General features: G+C 39.1%; 1 protein-coding gene across 3 annotated transcripts in view; it reads right to left on the reverse strand.

The window, feature by feature from the left end:
* MELK (maternal embryonic leucine zipper kinase) overlaps positions 1–17,554 on the reverse strand; it is a 214,689-nt gene that overhangs the window by 109,612 nt on the left and 87,523 nt on the right. For 2 of the 3 annotated variants that reach the window (XM_027039452.2, XM_015079477.3), the window contains exon 18: positions 15,892–16,415. The exons of the other annotated variant lie outside the window; for it this stretch is intronic. In XM_027039452.2, the coding sequence (XP_026895253.2) occupies positions 16,238–16,415 (178 nt within the window). In that variant the 3' untranslated portion in view covers positions 15,892–16,237. Of the gene's footprint in view, positions 1–15,891; positions 16,416–17,554 lie in introns of those variants that run through there. 3 annotated transcript variants of the gene reach the window in all.

A 17,554-nucleotide genomic window follows, 5' to 3' on the forward strand; every position in this document is an offset into this window, starting at 1 on the left:
AGATTCTTTTCCAATCAAGACAAACCTTTATAAGTAACGTCTTAAAATGCAAGCAAATGTTCTGTCAGAAAACCCTGTCAATTTATGGAGGGTAAGAGACCTGCCCAAGGACACACAGCTCATTAATGATAGAATTCGGACTCTATTGACCTTCTCACTGGCCTTTCCTCTCCCCCATCTTCCCTGCATGATAGAGGTTGCAGATGCAAGATAACCACTCTCCCAGTCTCCTTTATAGCTATGGATGGCCATATAACCCATTTCTGCTAATGAGATGTTAGAATTCTGTTTCAAGGCTTGTGAGAAGGACTTTGCTCCTGATACAGAGACAGACTGAATAAGATGAGTTCTCTCACTGCCCTCCCTTCCTACTTCTGGACTCTGCTGACAGAAGGCATGGTATCTGGGCTGCTGCAGTCATCTTGTGACTGAGAGGGGAGACATCACAAATACCATGAATTGAGTAAAGCATCAAGCAGGTGGGAATAGCCATAGCCCTTGATTACAACATTAAGTTGCTGGACCAACTCTGTGACCTTCCATCTCTGGACTTCATGCCATGAATACCCACTTTAATGAGGGAGGCTGTTATGTTACTTGCAGCCAAAAAAGATCCTCACTAATTCAATTCTCAACCCTGATTATCCAGGTTGAACTTTTTACATACATTTTTTTAATGTCTATTTTTTTTTGAGGGGGGGGAGGGAGGGGCAGAGAGAGAGGGAGACAGAGGATCTGAAGCAGGTTCTGTGCTGACAGCAGAGAACCTGACGTGGGGCTTGAACTCACGAACCACGAGATCATGACCCGAGTCAAAGCCAGACGCTCAACTGACTGAACCACCCAGGTGCCCCTTAAGTACATTTCTAAATAGAATTCTCCTTGTTTAGCATTTTATTGGTAGAATGCCTCTTGGAATAGGAATGCCCAAATATCATAGAATATACATATCTTTCAATATAATATGTAAGCTAATATTCATAAAGGAAAAAAAATTTTAACTCATTGAACACTTTATCACAAAAACTCATTGTGACCTTATGCTTGAGAAAAGCCTCAAATTTCTTCCAACTACAATTGGTAGACCATCAGAGTTTCACAAAATTTCGAACAGCACATCAGGAAACAATAAAAAGGAGGTGTGTCTCAGACGGAGCTGGCCGGAAAAGGAGCTTTGTCACCGTGCACAGATGACTGCTCAAAACCTTATTTATCATTTCACGACAGGATGGAATGTTGTAAGCCTTTTCATATCCTAATGTGATAATTTGTAACTCAAATTTATAAAGGCATTTGATTGTTTTAGTAAATTTAATTGAGGGATTTGGACTGCATGGAGCATATTGCATTTTTTTTTCCTATTTAAAATAATAAAAATTGGCTCCCACTTAGCATGTGTGTGCAAAATGTCTGATTTTCAGGAATGGATTACTCAAAGTACAGATGCCTGTAATTTTATGTGGCAGGAAAACTAAATTTGAATTGTTTTAGAGATGCCTTCACTGAACTACAAATCAATACTCCTCTTGTATTAAGAATCAATATGATAATTGGTTGTATTAAGAGTTTCTGCATCTTCTGCTGAACAGCAATTACTCACTTATTCTCCGTGAGGTTCTACACCACTAACCCACAAGCCTTGCTGTGCATCAAACCCACCTGAGGAGCTTTTCTTTTCTTTTTTTTTTCCCCATCTGAGGAGCTTTTAAAAAAATATTGATGCACATGTCCCGTCCTAGACAAATTAAACAGAATCTCTAGAGGCCAGATAATTCTTAAGTGTACTCAAGTTTGAGAACCACTGCTCTAAACAACAAATTCCTCCAAGAGCTTAGGAACAGGAAAACATTGATACGACGACAAGATTTATGAAACCCACCAATTTCCTTTTTATTCTAGCTACCTGGAAGCTCAACCAAACTTAATTATAGTAACTCTCTTGCCCCTAGTTCTTACTTCAGTTAACTCTCTCCATTATCCAGATGTCCAGATGTCACTTCTTTCGTGTATAATTCACTATACTAGGGTAATCCCAAATCTTCTGTGTCCTATCACCAGACCTTTCACACACTCTAACCAACCATTCTAACATACATGAACACACATGAACACACACACACACACACATGTGCGCGCCAGGATTCAACCTACTCCAGGAAGCCACATCTACTTTGACATTAATCTTTTTTTTTTTCCCCCTCCAGAAGTTTTTGATTGCCTTAAACATGTTCTACAGTGGTTAAAACCTTGACTAATCCAATTTTCTATGAATCAGGGCTATCAAATATTAATATCAACCTGCTTTCTATGGCTAAAAAAATTTTTTTTACTTTGGGAACAAAATATATGGCCTCATTTATGCCTGAGTTCATCAACCAGTTAAAATTTTTTGTGTTGTTCTTTTCATCAGCTCTGACAAAGTGATATGGAATTAGACACCCTGTGAACTGTTTCTTTGCTCTAATGTGTGAGCTGCGCTTCACTAGAGGGAATAAAATAATCCACTGTCATTTCTGTTTTTATCATATTCATTTTTGGCAGAGAATTTATTCACTCTTCACTATATAGTTATTTATGTGCTACAATCTCACATTTTTGCATTCCCCAGAGAACGCACCATTAAAACTCTTAATGTGACACCTCATATTTTTAGTAGACTAGAAAATAGTTACAATTTTAATTTAAATTGAAATGACTATGTAATAGCTGGACAAATCAGTTTGAGATCCCCAGAGCTCTTAATTGTAATTCTCCATTGTTTTCTATGCATAAATTTCTTTTCCAAAGTACTCATTCTGAAATACTCACTCATTTTTTTCAGCTGTTCTATGCTCATTCCAAACTCACTTATTTAATAATTTTCTATGGTTAACAACTTCATGATTAAACTTTAATGTTAAATATAAATGGTTGAAATAATAAGCATTTTAGAGTGTTTTATAAAGAAAGAGGACTGGGCATTTAAGGAATGATGGATTTAAGTATCAACTATAAGAGGAGGGGAGAGATTCAGTCTGGCCAAGAACAAAACAGAGACATAGATTTTGATGGTTTAAATGTGTGTGTGTGTGCGTGTGTGTGTGTGTGTGTGTGTGTGTGTGTGTGTGTATTAGAAATACATGTGGTAGATACGAATGTCTAAGTCGGCTCCGAGCAATGGGCAGTGGAGCCTTAACATGATGGAACTCAGGGCTAGATGCAGCTATGAGAGTATCTAGTCTAACCTACTCATTTACAAATAAGGAACTCAAAGTTAAGAAAGGAGATTTTTTTTTTTTAAATCAAATTATATATTTACCAAGACCGGGCTAAGGGAAGAATTGGAGGTGAACTAAAAGAAGGGGGAATGACTTCACTGAAGGTGGGCAGACATCCTCTTTCCCAGAATCCCCACGCCCACCAAAAAAGTGTCAGATTGAGCAGTAAATGATATGATAGCCTCCCATTACCCGCCTTACTGAGGATGTGTTTCGCAGCATCTGATTCTCTGTTTAAAAACAAAAACAAAACACTCCACCTGAGCTACTGTCAGATCAGATTTTATTTTAACCTGGTCTGGCAATGTTAAGAAAGTGAAAATGTCTCCAGCGGAAATGCAGTGTAGCACCTCCCAAATAAACCCTGACGGGCCTCCTCAGCTCCTTTGAACATTACTAGAAGCAAGAATATCTATTCTTCCCCTCCATGCCACATCCCCGAACCCTCAGGACACACACACACACACACACACACACACACACACACACACACAGGGTCTAATGAAGGCAGACTGCTGAGCTGTCCCTCTACTCTCTACTTAATGAAGAAGATTTAAACCACCTAGAAAAGAACCTTAGATAGGTTCTGGCAGATCTGGAGTCCAACGCTGACCCTGCCATTAATGGGCCATATGACTTTGGTCAAGTCCATTCACCACACTGTGCCTTAATTTTCTTATCTACAAAATGAGTAGATAGGCTTAACAGCTCACTCTTTCCAGAGCTAACAGTCTATGGCTTCTAATTCCATCCCTTACCTCCATCTTCATGTGCTTTACTTGACGTTTACTGAGCATCTTCTATAGGCCAGTTTCTCTGCCTGGCACTGGACTATCCAAGTGCATAAGACACTGTCCACGTCATCTGGTGGACCCTGCCCGAGCCTACTGGAATGAGGCAAATGATATGGAACATGAGAATTGAGCAAGAGGAGGTTTCAGACAGCAAGAAATTTCTGGCCTGGGCATTTAAGCAGTCATGCTGTTGTCCAAAATGGGTAAAGTGACCTTATAACATATCATTCAAACCAGAACATTTCTGAAAGGAAAAGACAGATTATTAATAATTATGCTGGGACAACAGGCTTCAAGCAAGACTATTTCAGCAACCCGGGATGTATGGTCACCCTAAGGATGGGGACTACGGGAAAAAAATAGAGTCTGGGGGTATAATAAGTGTGGGTCTAGAAGTGTTGCCTTTTAAGTGCCTATGGAAGATTCAAATGGAGCTATGTGGTGAAGGTGGAGTAAGGAGGAAGATGGAGCTGAGAGGAGAGGGGTCTGGGCCAGAGATGCAGATTTGGGAGCCACCATGAGCCACAGAGAAACGAGAAATGTGAAGAGCAAGAAGAGAAGTGGGTCAAAGCCAGAAGCCTGGAATTAACATCTAAAGGGCAGACAGAGGGTGAGGCTGAAGAATGACTGGAAAAACAGAAGAGAATAAAATCAAAAGCAGAGAGAGTTCCAAATGGAGGAAATGGTCAACAGTGTCAGGGGCCGGGAACAGCCAACGCAGTCACTGAGCTCAGCAACAAGCATGACAATGGTACCCTCAGATGCTGTACCTCTGGGCAGTTCCCTCCACAGTGACACTCCAATATCCTCTTTATTATTTTTTTTAAGTTTATTTTTTTATTTTGAGGTGGGGGAGAGGCAGAGAGGGAAGGGGAATGCTGAGCAGGCTCCACACTGTCAGTGCAGAGCCCGATGCAGGGCTTGAACTCACAAACAGATCACGACCTGAGCCAAAATCAAAAGTGGGATGCTTAACCAACTGAGCCACCCAGGTACCCCTCCATATCCTCTTTAGACAAAAGGATTTTTTTTTAATATTTGTTTTTGAGAGAGAGAGAGAGAAAGAGACAGAGAGCAAGCAGGACAAGGGCAGACACAGAATCTGAAGCAGGCTCCAGGCTCTGAGCTGTCAGCACAGAGCCCAATAAGGGGCTTGAACCCACAAACTGCAAGATCATGACCTGATCTGAAGTCGGACACTCAACTGACTGAGCCACCCAGGTGCCCCTAGACCAAAGGATTTCTCCCCTTCCCTTTAAACCTAAACCCATCTGCATGGAGTCTATCTGTGGATCCGAGAAACAGAAATGATCTCTCACTCTCTATCCTTTTCCCCTACCCAGCATCCTTTCTGCCTCCAACATCAGCTATTTCTCCTCATTTTCATTCTCCTTCCCTCCTGCCTGCAGTCTTCATCTGCATAGGTCTTACCTGTCTAGCCTCCATCCAATCACTCTTGCAGCCAAATCCATGAACATGTCATCTGAACTTTTTGCCTCTACTTCTCAGCAATTCTCTTGTGTTCCAGAGGTCAAGCTTCTGTCCCAGCACACTCTTGAACCTACCCCTGGTTCCTGCTTGACAAATCCAAGGCCCCTTTCTCATTCCTTAGCCTTCTCGTCCTCTCAGAAGCCTCCAGGACTGCTGTCTATCTTTCCCTCAAAGGCCTCCTCTCTTAACTTTGATGATTTGTTGTTTCCTCTCCTGTGTCTCTTCAACTCCTTCCGCTCTTCTTCAGACATGTAGTTGGCAATGGCTGCAGTTTGTCCAGGGCTTAGATCTACTCATATAACCCTGGGGCCAGGGGAGATACTGGGCCATTGGAAAGGGCCATTTTCCCCTTCTTAAGCCCAGATCCCAGACTTGAACATTTTACCAAGAAACCCTGGGGCCCCCTCTCCACAATGTAGAAATTGGATCCTCAATTCTCATAGCAAGAACCTAACAGAATTATTGCCCCTCAGGGTTAGAAGGAACCTTGAGGGATTTATTTCAAACATCACCTACTCCTTATAACCCTCAACAGTCCCAGTTGGGAGGCTGCTGTTTGAGCACTCCAGGGATAAGGGACTGGCCACTTTCCGGGCAAGCATGTTTCCTTCTTAGACAACTAAGAAGAAAGGCCTACCTCGAATCAAACCAAATCCAGCTTATTATACCCATACCTTTGGTCTTCTTTATACCCAATAGGTCCACCCAGAAAGTCCAAATGCGCTTCCACATATCTTCAGATTTTTGAAGATTTTTGAGGATGCACACATCTGCTCCTTTGTCTTGTCTCTGTAAAGTCTGGCTATCTCCATTCCTTCTGCCATTCCTCATATCACACACCTTCAAATCTCCTCATGACCCTGACTCACTTATCTGAGTGTAACCATTTCCAATAGTGAGGTGTGTGTGCGTGCGTGTGTGTGTGTGTGTGTGTGTGTGTGTGTGTAAGTGAACAAAGGGAATTTCTTCTGGTTTTCCCTTAAGTAGTTCATTTTTGCAAACATCAGGGAACAATTTCCAAGAGGCAGCATGACATATGATGACATAGGAACAAGGTTATCCAGAGCCCAGCACATCAGACAGTCTGGAAAACTCTTAAGTGAAGAATGCTTGTCTCCATGAAACCTTGATAATTTAAAAGGGACAATGACTATCTGAAGCAGTCAAGGTCTCCGTTAAATCCAGCAAAGCTAGGAGACTGAAAGGGGGGGCTTCTCATGCAAGGGGACCCTTTGGTCTTTAGCGACATCATTATCTGCGGGTTATTATCATTACTACAAATACTAATACACTTTTATTAAGCACTGGCAATGACCCAGGGCAAGTGAGTTTAAGTTCATATTATATCCATTTTCATTATCGAGAGAAAAGAGGAGAATGAACAAAGGACTATAATGTGAAATTCTAAAGTAGGAAAAATGAAAAAAGGTTAATTAAAAAAAAACCCACAGAGTAAAGAGAAAGGCTCCAACTGTTCGTGGTCAGGAGCAATGATGGATGGTGGATCTTGTCACCCTGGACTTGTCCCCTATGATTTCTTTCCATCTCTCTCTAAAAAAAAAGATCCTCCTCTCAGCTAAGGACATGGCAGGGACAGGGTAGGGTGGGGAGAAGGGCAGTAGGCTTTTATTTCAAGGGCCACTTTCAGCTCTGAAATTGTATAAATCAATGTTTCCTCCTTCTAATATCTAGCCCAAAACAATACAATTTAACATTAAAAATACATTAAAATATTAAAATAAAAATATTAAATCCTGAGAGATATACCCTTCTCCAAAGGCTTTTTTTTTTTTTGCAGCTCTGACATTAAAATATCAAAGTGTATCACTCTCATTTCTGTGTACACCCTGACTACACGAGACTTCTGGATGATTTATGTCTTTTAGAACAAATGCAAGAAATTTCCCATCAACCACCAAACTTTGTGGTTTCCCTTGGAATTAAATCTTTCTGCTCTATAACTCTGTGCTAAGTAATTCTAAATATTTTTCCTATGCAAGTTATTTCTCTCCATCAAGTGAATGCCTGAGGCTTCTCAGCATGTATAAACCAGACTGGGAATTCAGAACACCAAACAGATCAGCAGAATAAACACCTAAATATAGAGGATGAGTGTCCTCTGGATAAGCCAGAGTGTCCTTTGTAAGGACTGTTGTATTTTTAGTATACACTTATGTCACATGGTGAGGTGTTTGTAGCTGCTCTGTTGGAGCTACTTATCATAGCTGAAACTTTAAATCGTCACTCCTAATTACACATCAAACATCAATGTCATTTGTGTCACCAGCTAGGAGAGACCCTAAGAGGTTTGTATGTGTTTGCATGTGTGTATCATGTTTATAAAAACAAACCTAGAGATGGCTAGAAACCTACCTAAGGTCATAAGCAGAATCAGCTCTGAAGTCCATCTACCTGAGTTCCAGAATCTAGTGTTCTTCCTGCTAAAGCGCACAGTCTCACAGTGATACAAAACGCCAGAGCTGGTCTTAGAGAAGTCTTCAAAATGCTTAAAGTAGGAACAAGAGGTCATACTCTAGACCCTTCTCATATGCTATGAGAAACAAGTGGCTCTTGGGAAGTTGGCTTAGAGGATCCCGTGGAAAGGAGACGCCCAAACCGCATGTGAGAACTTCAATGCATCTTGGCGCTATCCAACAGGTTCCTCATGGACACCCTAAGCACCCTGATGGCAGTACAATACATGTATTCTTTCCCATGTCTCACCTAGCACCAACTGTGGAGTTCAATTTCAATAAATGTCAACTGAATAACTGAACTAAATGAAGTTAAAAGTGAGTCAAGAATGAATGCATATTCAACAAATGGCCTTGAGTCAACAGGCTAATCATTTGGAAGGCATTAAGATCAGTAGTGGAAGGACTGGGAATGGGCATGCATAACAGATTTATGTTTTAACAAGACCACTCCACATAGAGTGCAGTTAGGATGCTGTGAAACTCATCTTCTGGGCTTACTTTGGACAGATCCTGTATTATGAGTCAGTTTTTTTTCCCCTTTAACAGCTGAAAACCTAAAGCTTCCCGAAGCCAAGCAACTGCCCAAGTCTCTCTGCTCAGACGTAACAGAGCTTTCACAATAACTGTCATTTCAAAAATCTTACATTTTTAAAAATCTGCCAACAGCTCCAAGTTCTCTCCACTTACTGACACATTCCCATCAAGGTGAGTGTTGCTGTTATCAGCATTTCCTTACTTTCCGGCACTGTTTCAGACCCATCTTGCATATTTCCTGCCTCAGTCCTAGGGTCAGCCATTTCTCCAAGGAGTCCTAGTACCTTTTATTGGAGAATGGTATGAAAAACCAAGATCTGGGCAGTAGGTCTGCTTGTTACTACCAGAGTGCCTTTCAGACCTTCTCAGCTAACAGAACAAAGAAACACTAAGTTGTAAATATATACATATCTATAACTATTTCTATATGCAACCATCTGTATCTATATTAAGGTAAATGAGTTCTTACTAATGTCTCCTTCCCTAATCCATCACCACATGGGCATCGATCTTTCTAGCCCCCTTCCTTTGCTTATCTGTAAATTCCCACTCCAACAGTGAGAAATCTAGCTTCTACCATTTACCATCCATCTACTTCAATTCCAGTATACAAGTATCAGAACTGTTAACCTGTCTTCTCATGGGAAACCATTTTGTCATCAATGTTTATGTGTGACTCCTTTTGTCTTGATTCTTACACATTCTCCTCACTTCCAAAGTTACTCGGATCTGTACCTTTCCCCCCACCCCCTTCAGTGAGGTTATTTCATACATTTTTTAATAGTTTCTCTTGTCACAGTATACATTCCTTCCTGAGATAGCCCAACTTCTCAAATGATGTAATTCACATACAGTAATACTACAGACTGAATGTTTGTGTCTGCCCTCCATCCCCAATTCATATGTTGAAACTTCATCTCCAATGTGATGGTGTCCAGAGGTAGGGCTTTGGGAGGTGATTAGGTCATGAGGATGGAGCCGTTATGAATGGGATTCGTGCCTTTACAAAAGAGACCCAGAGACCTTCCTCATTTCTTCCACCATGTAGGGTCACAGGGAGAAGATAGCTGCCTGAACTAGGCAGCAGGCATCTGCCAGCACCTTGATCTTGGGGGATTTCTCAGCCTCCAGAACTGTGAAAAATAAGTGCTGTTTAACGTTTATTTATTTTTGAGAGACAGAGAGAGACAGCATGAGCAGGGGAGGGGCAGAGAGAGAGGGAAACATAGACCATGAAGCAGGCTCCAGGCTCTGAGCTGTCAGCACAGAGCCCAATTTAGGGCTTGAACTCACGAGCCGTGAAATCATGACCTGAGCCAAAGTAGGATGCTTAACAGACTGAGCCACCCAGGAGCCCCTTAAATAAGTGCTGTTTAAGCCATCCAGTCTATGGTACTTTGCTATAGCAGCCTGAACAGATTCAGACAAACTAGAGTTTACTCTTTGTGCTATAAAGTTCGATAGGATTTCACAAATGTGTAATAGTACTTATCCACCATTACAGTATCATACAGAATAGTTTTACCACCCTAAAAATTCCCATGCTTCACTGATTCAATACTACTTCCCATCCCCTGGCAACCACTGATTTTTTTTAATGTCTCTACAGTTTTACCCCTTCCAGAATGCCATATAATTATAATCGTACAATGGGTAGCCTCTTCAGATTGGCTTTTTTTCGCTTAGTAATATGCATTTAATATTCCTTCAGGTCCTTTTGTGGTTTGATACCTCATTTCTTTTTAGTGTTGAAAAATATTCAATTACATGGATGTACCAAAGTGTGTTTATCCACTCACATATTGAAGAATATTTTTGTGGCTTCCAATTTTTGACAATTATGAATAAACATTCACACACAAGTTTTTGTGGACCTAGGTTTTCAAATCCATTGGGCAAAGACCTAGGAGCACAATTACTGAATTACATAGTGAAGTTATGTTTAGCTTTATAAGACACTGTCAAACTGTCTTCCAAAGTGGATGTGTTATTTTGCACTCTAGCGGCAGTAAATGAGAGTTCCTGTTGCTCCACATCCTTTGCGGCATTTGGTATTGTCCATTTCTTGGATTTTAGCCATTGTAATAGGTATGTAGTGGCATCTTATTTTAACTTGAAATTCTCTAAAGACAAATGATGTTGAGCATCTTGTCATACATTTATTTGCCATCCATGTATCTACTTTGGTGAAGTATTGTTCAGATCTTTTGCCCATTTTTTGTGCTGTTTTCGTACAGTTTTCAGATTCTTTTTTTTTTTAAGGTTTATTTATTTATTTTGAGAGGAGGGGCGTGTGGGAGGGGCACAGAGAGAGAGCCCTCTACAAGGCTTGAACTCACAAATTGTGAGATCATGACCTGAGCTGAAACGAGAGTTGGACGCTTAACCGACTGAGCCACCCAGGCGTACAAGAATTCTTTTATATTTTGGATACAAGTCATTTATCAGATGTATTTAGCAAATATTTTCTCCCATTCTGTAGGTTCTCTTTTCATTTTTTTTTTTTGATGGTGTCCTCTGAAGCACAAAAGTTTTTCATTTTGGTGAAGTCCAATGTATCTATTTTTCCACTTGTTGCTTCTGCTTTTCATATCTTCTCTATATAACCATTGCCTAATCAAAGGTTTCTTTTACTCCCACATTTTTTTTTCTAAGAATTTTTATCATTTTAGCCTTTACATTTAGGTTCTGATCCATTTTAAGTTAATTTTTTCAATATGGTGTGAGGGGTCCAACTTCATTTTTTGCATGTGGATATCCAATTAGCGGAACACCATTTTTTTTTTTTTTAAGATTTTATTTTTAAGGAATCTCCACACCCACGAAGTCACAACCTTAAGTTCAAAAGTTGCATGTTCTACCAATTGAGCCAGCCAGGAGCCCCTGAACACCATTTGTTGAACACCATTTGTTCTTTTACCCCACGGAGTTGTCTTTGTCAAAAATCAGTTGACAATTGTGACGGGCAGAATGCCCCTGCACCATAGACATTGCATCCTAATTCCTGGGATCTAGGAATATGATATTACATGTCAAAAGAGAATTAAGCTTGCAAACAGAGTTAAGGTTGCCAACAGCTAACCTTAAGACAGGGAAATACTCCTGCATTACATGAGTGGGTCCAATGTAATCGTTACGGTCTTTAAAAGTGGAAGAGGGAGAGAAAAGTTCTGAGTCAGAGGGAAACGTGACTGTGGAGGGAGTGATGTGATGCAAAAAGGACCCAACTTGCCTTCATGTGAAGATGGAGGAAGACGGCCATGAACTGAGAAATGTGGGCAGCCTCCAGAAATTAGAAAATGTAAGGAAATGGATCCTAACCCAGAACCTACAGAAAGGCTTTAAAATATATAATTCTACAGGTCCATATTACATAATAATCAAAAACAAGCTCTTTAAAAATGCATAAAATCACTGTGGAACCAAGAAGCTGAAAGTCTTTCAGTTCTTATTTCCTTAGTAGACTATATTCTTACTAATTACTTTCACCAAGAAGAATCACATAACACACTCAGCTGTAGTAAATTACACTGTAATAAGGTCTGAATTAGCCAAGTTTTCCTACATCTTAACAGGTATAAGATTGCTGCTATAGAAAGAAGCAATCTTTTGATAAGTATCATATATAATAATGCTTTCCTATATGATACAAGTTCAGGAGAGAGGTATTACATCTGTTTCTAGTATAGGAAAGAACATGGACTTTGGAGCCTGTCATGCCTGATTCAAATCCAATACACTTACAGGTTTTACGACCTTGAGAGAGTCATTACTTTGCCTGAGACTCAGCTTTCTCCTCTGTAAAAAGGGATACCACCAACCATGCAGTGCAGAGTTAGTGTAAAGACTAAATGAGTTCATATGTTTAGATTTAAAAACATTTATCTAAATCAAGGGTCAGCAAACTTTTTCTGTAAACACTTTATCATTGTAAATATTCTTTGCAGGACATACAGTCTGTCACATTTACTCAACTCTGCCACTGTAGCACAGAAACAGTCATAGATGAGTTTCAATAGAACTATCAGAAGAGGCTATAGAGGTGGCCCATAGGCCATAGTCTGCTAATGCCTGACATAAATCATCCAGTGCAGCGGCTGGCACATAGTGGGTGTTAAATACTAGGTACTATGATCATTACTCTCTTTTTCCCTATCACAGCCAACAAACACAATCCTTTATTGCTCATACGACTCATTCACCATTCTATCATTCCCAATTTGTAAAATATTCAATATTACCTAAACTGCTGCTGCCAAAGTTTCTCAGTCACTCTATTCCCTGTATGCAAACAAGTGATTCATTATCTTCCACACTGTCATCTGGATCACAGACAGAGGTTCAGATAGGAGGTTCAGGACTACTGGTTCAGTTCAATACTTAAATCCCTTTTATGACCTGTCCTATGAATGGCTGTCCAACATGTCTGAACACCCCCAATGACAGGGAAACCACCAAATTCCTAGCACCCTTTCTCTTGTCAGGTAGCTTGGACTTTTTCTGAAAGCCCTTTTATTGTAAGCTTAACTTCAATATGGTTCAACTTCATAAGTATATACTGAGTAAATGCTGAGACCACAAAGATGAATAAGATATAACCTCTACCTCCAACTTCTCACTGGACTTTGTCTGCCACTGTCACCCAAACAAGCCTCATGTTCTCCCTTCATGACAGACATTCAGGTGTTCGGAGGTTGGTGCCCTAAGTTGTTCCCCAAACTCCCAATTCCTTCAACCGTTCCTCAGAGGCTCCCTCCCCATTTCACACTGCCTTCCTCTGGACATAAAATGCACACACACCCTCCAAAGAAGTCCAGGTGTGGCTGGACAACGGAAAGTGAAGCCAACCTAAAACTATGCACATTTAGCTTAGCACCAACAATCTAAACGAACAAAGGCAGCCTCATTTCCTCAACTCACAACTATACTCCCTTAATTTTCCAAGTGGTTCTATAATATTTGAGCTAAGTGATAGATCTTAGATGATATGGCAAACATTAACATTTCTTTTCCTTAAAGAAAAGGAAGATTTAGGCTAAATAGCAGTCAGGGTGTCTGTTTTTACTTGATCCAGTCTGATGGAGCCAATAACAGCATTTCTAGGCTGAATTAATACCAAAAAAAATTGTTTTTAATTTTAATTTTTAAAGTAAATATACTAAAAAACTACAATGTAAGGATTGCAATTGTAAGATAGATGTTTACAAAGGAAAAAAGGATAGAAAATAGTATCACGCTTATAGTAAGGCTAAGCAGTGTTTTATAAATATATTTATGTGTAATGCATCCCAAAGTAAAACAGACTTCTTACTGTGGTTCACGGCGAAAAGTTTTTGAAAAACACTGTTCCAGACCATGCCATCTGCCATTGGGATAGAAGAGTGATTCTTCTCTTATGTTTTATAAAAATAAAAATAGATGGACTTTAGAAAATTTTAAACTTTTGTTTTTCAAAAGATACCATCAAGAAAGTAAAAAAACTACCTACAAGAATGAGAGAAAAAATTTGCAAATCATATAATTGATAAGGGACTTATAGCTGGAGCTATAGACTTCTTGCAACTCAATAATAAAAAGATAAACAACCCAATTAAAAATGGCCAAAGGATCTGAATAGATATTTCTCCAAAAAGATGTACGACCAATAAGCACATGAAAAGATGCTCAACATCATTAGTCACTAGGGAAAAGCAAATCAAAACCATAATGAGATACCACTTCACAGAGCTAAAATAAAATGGGCAGACAATAACAAATGTTATAGAGAACGGAGAAAAATTAGAACCCTCATAGATCACTGGTGGGATCATAAAATGGTAAGCAGTTCGTCAGTTCCTCAAAATGTTAAATGACTCAGCAATTCCACTCCTAGGTATACATACACACAAGAGAACTGGAAACATATGACCACACAAAAATCTGTACACAAATGTTCACAGCAACATTATTCACAATAGCCAAGAAGTATAAACAAACCAAATGTCTACCAATTGATAAATGGATAAACAAAATGTGATATATCCATACAATGGGATATTAAGCTGTAAAATGGAATGAAGTAGTGACACATGATAGAAAATAATGAATCTTGAAAAAGAAGCCAGACGCAACAGGCACATATTGTATGAGTCCATTCATATGAAATGTCCAGAATACTCAAATCCAGAGACAGAAAGTAGATTAGTGGGTGCCAGGAGCTGTAAGGTGGGGGAACTGGGAGTGACCACTACTGGATACAGGGTTTCTCTTTGACATGATGAAAATGTTCTAAAATTAGATTATGGGGATAGCTGCACAAATGTGATTATAATTAAACCCACTGAATTGTACACTTTAAAGAGGTGAATATTACAATATGTGAATTATATTTCAATAGAGCTATTATAAAAAATGTAAAACCCTTGAACGTCTTCCCTTTGCCAAAACAGTTTATTGGAGCACTGAGGTTCCTTCAAATTCTTTTGTCACTTACTTCCAACTCAATGTTTAACCCTCGTCTCCTACTATTTCCCCCTTGCACCACCTTCTGCCTCCGCCCTCAACACGGCATGACCATTTTAGATTTCCATGCCTTTGCACATACACTTCTTGTTGTCAAGAATGTCATATTCCCTCTTCTCTTTCTGATGAACGTCTATATATCCTTCAAGACAAATACTGTTTCCTCCAAAAAATCACACTTAGTCCTCCAGACAAAGTTGGTCATCCCCTCTATGCTATAAATACTAGTTTAAGCATCTCCCCTTAATAGATTCTGAACTCCTTGAGTTTACTAGACAGTATTATCTTCAGCCCCAGGACCTAAACCATTTAGTAAATGTTTACTGAATAAATGAGTGACAGAATACTCCCTCACTACTGACTAGAAGTAGTCAGCTATTTTTTCTCCAACTAGTTTAATTGGTAAAATCCATACAAATACAACTTGAGTGCTAGCCTTTAGAGACCAATAAAATGAAATAAAAATACAAATTTGGGGCCAACATTGAGACTTAAGGAAAATTACCATAAAGTAACATTTCATAGGGGCTCATAGTTCAGATACTTATCATTGTTGACCGAACACACTTACTGAAGTCAATACGCTTTTATTCAACATATTAAATGTGTTGTTTAACTCTGGTAACCACAGCTGTGACTTAGTTAACGATCTCAATAAATCCTACTTAAATCAGAGACAGGAAAAAATTATGCAAATGAATTCTTATCTGTTTTTTTCTGCCCAAGGCATATTTGATAACAGATAAAACATCTCCAAATAGTCTCTACTTAATTGTCAGGAAGCCATTTGAGGTTTTATTTGTATCAAAACCAAATACAAAGAAAAGGAGAAGCCTGCCATATTCACAAATGATTTTATTCAGAAAGAAATTACACATTAAAAGGAGACATAGTTGAGAGACTATTTTCACATATGGAAGTGAATCTAGGAAAGTCAACAGTTATTAATATACAAAACCACATGATTAAAAAAGACAGTAATAGATAATGACAGATGGGCTTGCCTTAGACTCATCTGCAAAATATCTTTTGTTTAAAAACAAAAAGATATTTGTCTTTAAGACAGCTCTTTAGAAACAAGTCTAGAGTTCCAATGGACTTTAAAAATCAAACCAATCATACCATTCTCCACACAGGCTGTATCACACCCATACTCATCCAGCAGGGGTAAACCAGCCAACAATTATACCTTGCAGCTAGACAGGATGTCTTCCACTAATCTCTTGTAAACCCAGGCATCACCCTTAAGCCTCTGCCTCTTGATACCCACCACGTCGGGTTTCTGAAGCTGGCACACTTCTAGTTCAAACTGCATTGTCACTTTACCAAAGTCTGACTGTGTTTGACACTTCAGTGTATACCTATGAAAACAAGATAAGAAGCCAGTTAGTAGCAGAACCATGAATATTCTGTATAAGAAATCTCTAAGCCCATAGGAGGCCAGTGGAGAAAACGAACCATTATTTCATTAAGCAATATCTTACTGCTTACAGTTTCCAAATGACTTAGCTATACCTTAATCATGGAGCATGACTAGTGTTTTTGCAAAAGCTGAACTAAGATCTTAAGAAAGAATAAAGATGAAAGGCTTTACCAGAACTTTCTCTTGTCCAAAGAAAAGCCTTCCTTTCATAGCTACCAATGCCATTTATGCTCAAGAAATCTTCTGGTCTTCCTTATGCAACTCTTTCAACAGTGTAATCCATGAACAGTAGGCCATTTCCACAATGTTCACAACAAAGGAAAGCACAGGGAAGATTAAGAATATTTTTTTGTATGCACCTCATCAGAAAATTCTTTCATATAAATAAAGCTGAAGCCACCAACTGTCAGAAGGGTATGTGTTTCTGAGGTTTTCTAATAGTAATAAGAGGTTATGATCATTACACTTTATGGCAGAGTTATAACAGAAAGCCCATGGAGATGGTCCATTTCCATGGTTGAAACACATGGTGTGTGTGTGTGTGTGTGTGTGTGTGTGTGTGTGTGTGTAGAAATAAAATTAGAACTGCCATATAACAATTCTGAAAATGGAAAAGCCCAGGCCAAATGAAGCCTTAAAGACATCTTAAGACTTAAGAATCAGGTATGTTCTTGCAAAGTTACATAAACTGAATTCATGTAAATCAACTTTTTAATTAGTTTGCAAAATATTTTCATTTTATTTGTCTTACTAAATAATAGACAACAGGATCAATTTTAAATATCAGTTCCCTAAATATGTGGGGCACGTGATTAGGTACTGTTCCACAGAAGCGTGGAGAAATTACTTGTATCTGTTATGTATTTGAGGTTTTACAAAATATCATTCTTTCTCTTACTTAGTTATGTGTTTGGGGTCTTCATCTCTTAAAAATGAGCAGTCATCATCAGACATGCCAAAAGAAGTATTCTGTAGTTAAGGTTCCTGACGGGAAGATGAAGCATAGGGCAATTCAGTCATATGGAGAGAAAAGCCAATTCTTCATGAATGAAAAAAGATAATAATAGAATATACCTG

The sequence above is a fragment of the Acinonyx jubatus genome, chromosome D4 (assembly GCF_027475565.1).
Source record: "Acinonyx jubatus isolate Ajub_Pintada_27869175 chromosome D4, VMU_Ajub_asm_v1.0, whole genome shotgun sequence".
In the NCBI taxonomy this organism is placed as follows: Eukaryota; Metazoa; Chordata; class Mammalia; order Carnivora; family Felidae; genus Acinonyx; species Acinonyx jubatus.